At 36.9% G+C, this 11,264-nt stretch overlaps 2 protein-coding genes across 7 annotated transcripts; one reads left to right on the forward strand and one right to left on the reverse strand.

Moving 5' to 3' along the window:
- Positions 1 to 571: 571 nt before the first annotated feature.
- LOC104225309 (galacturonosyltransferase 8) lies at positions 572 to 4,481 on the forward strand. Its single transcript, XM_009777084.2, has 3 exons — positions 572 to 869; positions 1,829 to 3,076; positions 3,854 to 4,481. Exons 1-3 carry the CDS (start codon positions 693 to 695, stop codon positions 4,127 to 4,129), a joined length of 1,701 nt encoding a protein of 566 aa, XP_009775386.1. The 5' UTR covers positions 572 to 692; the 3' UTR covers positions 4,130 to 4,481.
- A 749-nt stretch (positions 4,482 to 5,230) lies between these two features.
- LOC104225308 (nuclear transport factor 2-like) lies at positions 5,231 to 10,907 on the reverse strand. 6 transcript variants are annotated; one of them, XM_009777081.2, is made up of 10 exons: positions 10,730 to 10,907; positions 10,356 to 10,413; positions 10,119 to 10,256; positions 9,122 to 9,410; positions 8,815 to 9,050; positions 8,442 to 8,610; positions 8,210 to 8,334; positions 8,025 to 8,084; positions 6,279 to 6,345; positions 5,231 to 5,822 (listed from the first exon to the last, which is right to left on the reverse strand). In XM_009777081.2, the coding sequence occupies exons 2-10, from the start codon at positions 10,398 to 10,400 to the stop codon at positions 5,545 to 5,547; spliced, it is 1,407 nt and encodes a 468-aa protein (XP_009775383.1). In that variant the 5' UTR covers positions 10,401 to 10,413; positions 10,730 to 10,907; the 3' UTR covers positions 5,231 to 5,544. The 6 variants fall into 6 exon arrangements, with proteins under 6 accessions (XP_009775383.1, XP_070003827.1, XP_009775385.1 ...); XM_070147726.1 differs by having other exon boundaries at positions 8,210 to 8,331; positions 8,815 to 9,041; positions 10,730 to 10,898; XM_009777083.2 differs by having other exon boundaries at positions 8,025 to 8,090; positions 8,815 to 9,041; positions 10,730 to 10,898.
- Between the last annotated feature and the right edge of the window lie 357 nt (positions 10,908 to 11,264).

Genomic DNA, 11,264 nt, shown 5'->3' on the forward strand with positions numbered 1-11,264 from the left:
CAAGCTTGATTTAGTCCCCAAAACAGAAGGCCAAAACACACAATTGAAAAGATGAATAGCGTAACACCACAAGACTCTTAAGATTTGCATGTATTTATGGGTCAAAATGGATACCAGTAATTGGCAACAAATACTGAAGTTAAAATTAATAGCAAAAACGAATAGACCAAGACAATATATGGAGATGAAATACGCCAAAATACAAAAGCCTGCCCAGAACTTCTAATAGTTGTTTATTATCATTAATTTCCTTAAAATGTACATAAATGGTAATTGGGTATATAAAATGTAATTATAGTAAAACTTGAAAAATTCATTATTTTTTCAGTATGACTAAATACTAATTAGTTTCATTATTACTGAATTCCAAAAAATTACTATTATCAATAAAATTAATAAAGCACAATGCCAATAATTACAAAACCTTCAGTGTGTAATTTAAGCGATTAATGAAACACTGCATAAGTCATAAATAAAGCTAGATCGAGATCGGGACCCACATTGCTTAACAGATCGGGACCCACACCCAAACTCCACCGTCAAATCCGCGTTTCTTCTTCACTCGCCAATTGCCTCTCTCCAATTTCTTCATTCCTCCCCCGGTGGGAAATAATCACACACATAAATAAATAAATACTCCAAAAGAGTGAAACCCAGATATCCTTCTCTGAGATTTCTCACTCCAACGAAAAATGGCTCTCCGGAGCTCCTACCGAACTCCATTTTCCGATCGGAGCATCGCCGTTTCCGGCACCGGAATTCGGCTCACGTTCAAACTCTTCGCCTCTTTTCTTACTGTCTCTGTTTTCCTTTTATTAGCTCTCTCTTTTCTCTTCACTTCCTCCTCCGATCCTTCCGATCTCTCCGTCGTAAGTACTTTCCCTAACATTTCTCCTTTCTCACTTCATCGAAGAGCATTGATTTGCTGTCTGTTAGCCTATGAAACTGTCGGTGGTCATGAGAAACTCTTTATTCTGTAATTTTTTTGGTATTTTTTTTTCTAATTGAGTAGTCACATTTCTCTAGTCACTAATAATTCAATCTGGAAATTTTTTATTGTGATTTTTTTTTTATGAAACTCCTTACTTAATATTTTTGTTACTTTTATCTCACTAAATATGCACATTTTATCAAGTTACTAAGATCTCAATCTGAAAACCTTTGATTGATTATCTTGTGAAACTCTATACTCAATGGAATTGTGATTTATTTTTCTATTAAGTCTCTAAGATCTCAATCTGGAAGCTTCAATTGTATTTGTTTCTGTATTTTTCTGATTTGTTTTTTCTTATTAAGTAGTCACTTCATCTCTAGTCACTAATATCTCAATCTGGACATGTTTTATTCTGATACTTTAATGAAACTGTTTACTTTATATTTTTGTGAAGTTTCTCTTAGTAAGTATGCACATTTTATCATGTTATTAAGATCTCAATCTGGAAAACCTTGATTGTGTTTTATTGTTGTGAAACTCAATACTCAATATTGATGTGAGTTTTTCCTTCTTATTAAGTCACTAAGATCTCAATCTGAAAGCTTTAACTTTAGCAAAACTATACACTCGATATTTTGTGATTTTTTTCTTATTAAGTACGCATATTCTTTCAAGTTACTAAGATCTTAATCTAGAAAGCTTTAATTGTTTATTATCATTTCATGAATCACAAATTACGTTTCTGTGCTTACGTGTCAGTGATTCAAAGAGGTCTTTACGATTTATGAGTTTCATATGCCTTAATTGCATAATTTTTCATAGATCTTTCTTTATCCCTTGGTAGCTTTTTACTTCTGATTTTGTATTAACGGCCTGGTTTTTATGGTTGAATAGGGAAATTCACATGATTTATATAGAGGTGGATCACTACGAAGATCAGTTTTAGCTTTGAAATCCGATCCATTGAAGCCGAGGCTTGATCAAATTAAGAAGCAAGCAGATGATCACCGTGCATTGGCTCTAGCTTATGCTTCCTATGCTCGTAAGCTGAAGCTCGAGAACTCAAAGCTCGTTCGAGTTTTTGCTGAGTTATCTAGGAACTTTACAGATCTGATTTCAAAACCTTCATACCGCACACTGTTTGACTCGGACGGGAACTCTATGAATGAGTCGGTGCTTAGGCAGTTTGAGAAAGAGGTGAAGGAACGGATTAAAGTCACCCGACAAGTTGTTGCTGAGGCAAAAGAGTCATTTGATAATCAATTAAAGATTCAGAAGCTGAAAGACACAATTTTTGCTGTCAATGAGCAGCTAACGAAGGCGAAGAAGCAAGGTGCTTTCTCGAGCTTGATTGCTGCAAAGTCGATCCCGAAGAGCGTGCATTGTTTGGCAATGAAGTTAATGGAAGAGCGAATCGCACATCCAGATAAGTATACTGATGATATGAAGCCTACTCCACCAGAATTCGAGGATCCTAGTCTTTATCATTATGCAATTTTCTCTGACAATGTGCTTGCTGCTTCAGTTGTGGTGAATTCGGCAGTTAAACACTCAAAAGACCCATCGAAGCATGTGTTTCATGTGGTGACTGATAAAATGAATCTTGGGGCTATGCAAGTTATGTTCAAGATGAAAGACTATAATGGAGCTTTTATTGAAGTGAAGTCAGTCGAGGATTATAAGTTCCTGAATTCTTCTTATGTTCCAGTACTTAAACAACTTGAATCTGCAAAACTACAGCAGTTTTACTTCGAGAATAAGCTCGAGAATGCAACAAAGGATACAACTAATATGAAATTCAGGAACCCGAAGTATCTCTCAATATTGAACCACATTAGATTCTATTTACCAGAACTGTACCCCAAGTTGCATAGAATATTGTTCTTGGATGATGATATAGTTGTTCAGAAGGATTTGACAGGTTTATGGAAGATAGATATGGATGGTAAGGTGAATGGAGCTGTGGAGACATGTTTTGGTTCATTCCATCGTTATGCACAATACATGAATTTCTCACATCCTTTGATCAAGGAGAAGTTCAACCCCAAAGCTTGTGCATGGGCTTATGGAATGAACTTCTTTGACTTGGATGCTTGGAGGAGGGAGAAGCTCACTGAGGAATACCATTACTGGCAGAGTCTGGTAAGATTTACTGCCTCCGTTTCATTTTATGTGACAGTGTTTGACTAGGCCCGAAGTTTAAGTAAAAAAGGAAGACTTTTGGAACTTGTAGTCTTAAACATACCATATTTTTGTGGCTAAAACTATTATCATTAAGAGTAAACTGAGAAGTTTAAAGTTCGAATGTTTCCAAATATAGGAAAGTATCATTCTTTTCGGATAAACTAAAAAGCAAAGAGTGCATGTTTATTGGAACAGAGGGAGTAGTTATACTTTATTCCAAAAATGTAGTTTACATGGTTAGTTCTTGTGTTACTTGGATTGTTGTCGTGTTGCACGTTTCTTATTAAGCGTAAATCTGCATTTCTGATCTATAGGAAAAAATCATAGGTCTCTCTCTCGCCCCCCCCCCTCCCTCCCTCCCTCCCTCCCTCCCTCGGTGGACTAATGCTCGCATGCATACAGTACATATGAACATGTGTACATCTTTTGTTTCATTTACTTTTTCTTCATATCTTGAATTAGTGACCCTCAGCAATTTAGTTACTTGACGTGGTCTGTTTTCAGCTCTTCACAAACCATGTCCAGTAGTTATAGATCTGAAGAGGTTATTAAGCATGGTCCTGCTTCCAGTAGATTAAGTCAGTGAGAGATGCTAGCTTTCGTAGCTGTTTCCATTAAAGCAAATTTTCCAATTTCTGAAGTGTCATGCTGCACTGCGTTTTAATTAGTTAGGCTAGTATGATTTGTATTACAAGTTTATACTATTTTAACTAATGGAGCTTCTACTCTTTGCAGAACGAAAACCGAACCTTATGGAAATTGGGTACACTGCCTCCAGGTTTAATCACATTTTATTCTACTACGAAGCCACTCGACAAGTCTTGGCATGTGTTGGGGCTTGGCTACAATCCAAGCATAAGCATGGATGAGATCAATAATGCTGCAGTTGTCCACTTTAATGGGAATATGAAGCCATGGCTTGATATTGCAATGAACCAATTTCGGCCCCTTTGGACAAAGTATGTGGATTATGAAAATGAGTACGTGCAGGCATGTAATTTCGGTCTTTAAATAAATGAGGTCAGGTGGATTTATGCTTCATGGGTTTAACAAGCTATTCCTACAAGCATCCCTTAACATGACTTGTCGTTGCTCTCTCCGACGGAAAATTGGTGCTCATTTTTCTATGCCTTAGCTAGTAATTTGTCTATCCAGGTCTTCACGTTTTATATCAACAGTAGTTTGGTGTTTTAGTTTTCAATTGTCTATACGGTGTTGAATTTTTATGGATGGATCAGAAGTTAAAATAATATAGCAAGTTCTATTAATTCAGAAGGCTACTGTCAGAGTTTAGATATTGGCAATTTTGTGGGTAGTAATGTACTTCAGAATTCATGATTGAGCAACATTATTTTTTCTGGTATTTAATTTCGTCACTCCGTGTAGTCTGTAAGTCAGCTGTATCTTCATCTCGAGTACGGGATGCATTTCAAATTGTTAGTGCATAGATTTAGAGGTTCCTATATACAACCATCTTGTTTGCAAGTGAACTCTCTCGTTAACAGTAAATAGTACCCAAAACTGCTTAGCGATTTGCAGATTAACTCTTAAAGGCAGCCGCGTTAAATGTCTCCTTTCAGATGCTTATGAAGTAACCGATCAGTAAGGGATCGTTTGGTAGGAGGTATTAGAAAAAATAATGCAAGCATTAGCTCTATGCATTACTAATACCTTGTTTGGTATATTTTTTCAACTTGTGTATAGCTAATACTTGTATTAGTTATGCATTTATGTATAGTAATGCATAGAAAATCATGACATTAGTAAGTGTGTTATTACTTGTCCAATGCAAGTGGACGAATTTAGATTTTTTTTTTTTTTTGCCTGTAAACATTTACTATGTCGTACATGATTCTTACGGATATGTTGCACGAAGACAAAACAATACTAGACAATTTCTTCGCGTCTGCCTAAAGTTTTGATGAATAAAATTATCTAATGTCTATGCTGATAGAAAATAGCAACGTCAGATGTAATTGCTGAGATGCGCAACCAAACTGGACACCTTCTTTATTGAAAAAAAAAAAACTACATTTTTTTTCGATACTACATTAAAGACAAACAACCGAAAAGACAATTTGCGCTGTATCTGATCGTAGAAGCCATGCAAAATCACGGTTAAAATAAATAAATTTCCACAAGTAAAAAAGCCCCAAACAATAATTCAATACAAAAAGGCCCAGAAAAGACGGGATAATCTCTTCCTAGGGCTCAGATATGCTACACAAAGGAATCTTCTAAGAACTCCATTCCTATCTCACCTATGATTAACCAAAAAAAAAACCATTAACTAGAAAAATTAGCAAATAGAGCTCTTGGGAAAACATCATAGCTCCTGACAAAATTTCTTTCCACCTCAACAGAATCATTTAAATGTCGATTCAAATAATAATACCAACTCTCATTTCGCTCTAAGCTACTACTATTCAAGCTGTAGCAGAATAGCGCGGTGCCGCTTTAGCTGTTCCATTAGGCACCCCACCACCACGATTCATTCGCCCACCTGTGTTGTCAGTTCGCCGATATCCTTCCCCTCCGCGGTTTGATAACCCCCCACGACTGCCACCCCTATTGTTGAACTCATTTCTTCCATTGAAATCATCTCGACCATAACCCCTGCCACCTCCATAATTTCCTCGTCCTCTTCCACCATCGTTCCTGAATCCAGCACCCCTTCCAGATTGAAACCTACCTCTGGTGTTACCTGCAATAGACAATTAAATTCATTGTAAAAAGGTAATAATGTTGCTACACTTTCTAGGAGTGATTCGTGAAGTCCAAATTTTAGACATTTTCCTTCTTCAGATTCATAATAAAGCAGGGTATCCCTACGGCATCTACCCACTGCTCCATTATCCGCTTCAATATCCATTTCCCTTATGTACATAAATGAGGATATCGCTTATGTATAAATTAAAACCAAAACATCAACGGCCCCTCAAAAATGCCATTTCAGCTTCCTCTTTTCAAGAATGCTTTGCCAGGAAAGCAGAAAAACGAGATAATATTCTCCTCAATCAGAAAGGACGCAGTAATTATAGAAACATGTCCTTTACTATACCCAACACAACACATGTCGAATATGCAATTATTTAAATTTTTCCTATTGGCTACGCATCCGTCAATCTAATCACTTACAAAGGACAGCCGTTAAGCTTACCTCGGGAATTAGTAGACCTCTTCTCCTCGACCACAGCTTGCCGTCCACCGATTAGAACTGGAGAAGCCTGAAGCAAAGGAAGCCCAAAAGAAAACTGAGTGGGGGCAAAGGAACAAATTGGATGAGGCATAACACAAGCAAGGAGTACTAGCATGCATACTAGCCTAAATGATAACCATACCAACATGACCCAAAGTGCATATTCAATAAAACCACTATCTGCTTCCGAGACCTACCACATGAAATCTTCCAAACCAGATTTAACGATTCTTGTCTCTAAAGTAATTTCCATCCCCCTTGAACTGCACAATTTAAAGTTGCTACAGGGAACAACTTGGAATGCATAGTATCAAATAGGAAAGAAGAAATCTAGTTTCTGAATCTACAAACATGTCAACCTCTTTTAGAGATTACGAAAAGGAAAATAGTGCAAAATAAATGCAGAGGAGATAGCTTTATATTTGCAGAACTGGCTGAGGCGACGATAAGAACTGTTAATTAAGGCCAAATGTGATTGACCCACAAAAGTGAAAGCCGCCACACTTCAATGGGTTGTGCAAGGAACATTTACTTAACTTGGACAATACAAAATTTTACCCAGAAACATATAATGTAACCCGGCAGAATTTTTACAGGTTAGACAAGGAGTAAACTTCATTGATAGGCAGCACAAATCAACTGATGCAAAAGTTTAGGTCAATTAGGAATACCTTAATAGCCCAAATAAAATTGTAAAGAATTACCCAAATAAACCTAAAAAGGGGCAGCCTGGTGCCCTAAGCTCCCGTTATGCGCATGGTCCGGGGAAGGGTCGGACCACAAGGGTCTATAGTATGCAGCCTCACCCAAATAAACCTAATTGGCATAAATTTCATTCCAGCTGCAGAATTAGTGAAAATATTACATGGCCTTGAATTCCAGATCATCTGCTGCGAGATGACGAAATTACAATAAGGGAAAAGACTTTCTTGGACAAACTAGTCCACCAAGCGAAATAACTGCCATTACATTTTATTATTCTTTTGTTTTGGGAGAGGGAGGAGAAAGTTTTGAGACATGTAGCAGCTCAATTGTATAACTACATATTAAAAAGACCTGGTTTTGAATTGGAAAGGCCGGGCTATGACCCATTTCAGGAAGTGGGGTCACAACTTGTTCATTGACTCAAACCTATTTCAACTCCTCCAAAATCTGATACAACCCACTCATTTGACAGATCGTACAAGATTAACATTCAAACTACTTCAAATTCAACACCTTTTATTGAGAAACCTTCCAGCATAAAGCAGTCAAAATCAGTATGAGCTTTCATAGAGCTGCTATGCAACAATAAGTTAGAAAAGTTACCAAGTCATTATTGCCAAAGAGCTGGATACTAGAAACATCAAACAATATAATGTAAAACTAAAACAGACATTGAAACAAAATCAATTAATTAATTCCACAAAAGCAGTTTACAGTGAAGCAGAAACGACAAAAAGCTCAACTTCAAAGAAAAGAACAGCTCACAGCAATATGGTTACTCAACACTACTAATAAAAGCAATGCATATGGGTGCTCACTGATTTCTTATACATTTCCCAAAGTACTTGTACTTGATGAAAGAAATTTTAGCAACTGTTCCTCTCAACCACTCCAACTTATAAAACCTGACATGCATGGGGGAAGGGGGGGGGTCTCATCTGTTTTCTCATCCTCTTCAACTTATAATACATGACATGCATGTGGGGGGTGAAGATGAGATACCTCGATTGCTTTTTGCACAGCACTCTCCACTTCAAATTCCACAAATCCAAAACAAAACCCCTGTTGCTGACATAAAACAGTTTATTGATTAAAGAATCCATAATTGCAAAGGAGGAACTTATAGCAAAAGAATGCACATGCAGATTTTTCTTTAGTTAGCAGGAAAATAGCACAAACAGTCATACCCTGTTACTTCTGACTTGAATGCCTCCATTTTTGATAGGCCCAAACTTCTTGAACTCATCTGCAAGTAAGGCCACAGTCGCACTCATAGGCAAGCCTTTTATGTAGACTGAGTAGCCATCAGCTGCTGGAGGCAGATTAATAAACACAAGAATGAGAAATCAACACAAATTATAGTGAAATATAATTAAAAATGGAACCAAAAAACTGGAAGCAAACTCTGCAGTTGCATGCCTTCTCCTTCTGGGTCATTCATGTTATCAACACTATCTGAGCTGGAAACTGGGCCATCAGTTGCTGTTGCGGCTGGTTGATTCACTTGCTCAACCCTCTTTGCCATAGGCTTCCTAGAAGGTGCTGGAGGAGGGGAGAAAGTAGCAGCGCTTTCCTTGAGATGCATGACCTGAAACAAATTGCAAATTGTCTAACTAAGAAAACTTCAATAGACCTTTTCCTTCCCCAAATCATCTTTGAAAACCAATAAGACTTAGCAAATGCTCTAGTCCGTCTTAACTATGTAAGAGGTACTAATATTGTAAATTAACCCCTTGAAAGTATACACTAAGAAGAATATGCTTTCAGTTATTTGTTGCCCATGAACACTTACAATTGAAGCATATGACTTCTTAGGAACTTCCCCAGTTTTGGTGTCAGATTCAACTACCACTTCAGAGCCATCTTGGACTTCATCAACAACCTCAGACACAGGCACTTCCTCTTCAACAATAGGCACATCACCATTCTCAGGTGGGTTGTAAACTTCTCCCACATCAGCTTCCTCCACTGGAGGTGTGCTTTGCTCAGGAATGTGATTCTCCTGTACTGGAGGTGGATCTGCAACAACTTCAAAACAAATACTTCGTCAGTTGCTAATTAGGGTATTGCCGAAAGAACCAATCATCTGTTTCAATTACTTTGCTGTGGCGTGACAGGAGCCTCAACATCAGTTACTGGAACCTGGACTGCATCATGCTGACTGACATTCTCTACGTATCGAAACATATCATTCAAGACAAAGTACCCTCTATCTTGCGGTGCTAGGAAGAAAGTTTGACAGAAATTTAGGATCAAGTTGTCTTTCCCAGTTAAATATCCAGTCACAAGGACATGCACCCCGCCATTGAATGATTCTTGGGCATCCACAGACTTAATCTCTGCTCTGAAGTCTCCATAGTTAAGTGAGAGTATCTTGTCATTGATTGCCTGTGTTTGACATCAAACAACAGAACATGAGAAACTTCAGCAGTGATCATTCAAACGAGAAAACATCACAGAGCAGCAGAAAGTAAAAAATCTATCTCCCTATTATACCTAAACATGAGCCTCTCAATGTTGACTAGTTTTAAAGTCATTGAAAGGCAATAGATCTTCTCCAAACCCAAAAACCTGCATTACAAATTCAAGTATGCATCCACATCTCAACAGCTAATATTCTCCAAACCGTACGACTTTTTCGCTCTATATTATTATACAAAAACTAATAGTTGATATAGAACATGCTCTCTCAACAAATACCATATTATTCTGATCTTTATCTTTTCAATATAAGTGCAAAGTCAAATTAAGGCATTTAGTTTGAAACAGAGGGATTAAAACCATTCTTTTCCTGAGCGATATGTGGATATTAATTAGATAAATGTGATTTTTACATGTGATCATCTAACACTAATTATGACTTAATAAATTTCTTCTTAAAAAATGTGATCTTTACCTGCAGAAATAAAAATCAAAACTCGACAAAACTCAAATCCCTTGTTCCGCATCTAATCAATCTACTACCTCTCAATTCTTATAGAATTGTCCAAGCAGCCAATAAAAAATTAAGAAACCACAATCATAAAGGAACAACATATTTAGGCACATTGCTCGTGAATTCCTAAAACTAAATCAATATTGGGGGAAGGCGCTTACTTGCATTGTGGTAGTGATGCCCATGGAGCCATCATCTTCAGGGCGTCCAAGCTTGCTTATATCCTGATAAAACCTAAATACAAGCCCAGGCGAATGGTGCAATATATGATAGTATTGCTGCACAAATGCATTAGCCACCTATATACAAACAAAAAATAAACTCAAATGACTATCTAACTAGACAAAGAAATACAGAACTGAGCTGAGAAAAAATCGGGAATTAATGTCAATACGCACAACTTGAGCAGAAACTGGTTGTGCTGCTGCTGCTACTGCCGCCATCCTCAATAAAGGCCTAAATACAAAATTAACCAGAAAAAATAACAACAATAAAAGCTCAAAAAGTCAAAACCCTAGGCTCGTATTGTTTATTCACATATCTACTAGTACATCACATGTAGAGACGAATATAAACACGAAAAAACATGAAATGTATTAAATTAACCCAAAAAAAATAACAAAAAAAATCTCAAAACCTTAGGCTCGTGATCATTTATTCACATATCTCACCACAACACATATAAAAACGAATATAAACACGTCAAAAAATAAACTTTATTAAATACAATGGAGGTCCTGTACGAAAAAAGAGTGAGATTAATTTGATGTACCTGGATTTGTATTAGATCAGGGAAATGTGAGAGAGATTTGCTGGTATAGTCCCTGAGCTTCTCTCTCTTCGCCTTTCTCTCTCTACGAAGCTTTGAGTTCTAGGGTTTTGCTGTAGAGAGAGTGGCGGATCTCGAAGAGGCGCGAGTAGAGAGAGAAAGAGGGGAAAATGTAGTGACTCGTGGGAGATAGATAATTAAACGTACTAAATTCTGTTTTTTTTTTTTTCTTTCTCTCAAACCTACTAAACTCTGTTAATTAATCATGGTTTAGTTGCAACTTCCAGAATCTTCCTTTAACACTTCTCCTGTTCGCTGTCTATTTTTGTTTGTTGCTTCCATTTTACGCACATATTATGCTAATTTCAAATTTCAATAAATAAATTTCATTATTTCCCTCGTAAATAATTACGTCGCTTGATACATACATAACAGTTCAGTTATTTACTGGGTGATGATTAATTGATATAATTTTACTATATTGACATTTGTCATATTTTGCAAATAGTTCATTGTAATATGCTAGTTTATTTCTAGT

This window comes from Nicotiana sylvestris, chromosome 6 (assembly GCF_000393655.2).
Source record: "Nicotiana sylvestris chromosome 6, ASM39365v2, whole genome shotgun sequence".
Taxonomy (NCBI): domain Eukaryota; kingdom Viridiplantae; phylum Streptophyta; class Magnoliopsida; order Solanales; family Solanaceae; genus Nicotiana; species Nicotiana sylvestris.

Bases quoted from the DNA above. Each gene is read 5' to 3' on its own strand.
- LOC104225308 (XM_009777079.2), bottom strand. From the start codon at position 10,400: ATGGCGGCAGTAGCAGCAGCAGCACAACCAGTTTCTGCTCAAGTT. The intron at 10,257-10,355 runs GTGCGTATTGAC...GTTTGTATATAG, and splicing joins AACCAGTTTCTGCTCAAGTT to GTGGCTAATGCATTTGTGCA. The intron at 9,051-9,121 runs GTAATTGAAACA...TTTGTTTTGAAG, and splicing joins TCCTGTCACGCCACAGCAAA to TTGTTGCAGATCCACCTCCA.
- LOC104225309 (XM_009777084.2), top strand. From the start codon at position 693: ATGGCTCTCCGGAGCTCCTACCGAACTCCATTTTCCGATCGGAGCATC. The intron at 870-1,828 runs GTAAGTACTTTC...ATGGTTGAATAG, and splicing joins ATCCTTCCGATCTCTCCGTC to GGAAATTCACATGATTTATA. The intron at 3,077-3,853 runs GTAAGATTTACT...TACTCTTTGCAG, and splicing joins ACCATTACTGGCAGAGTCTG to AACGAAAACCGAACCTTATG.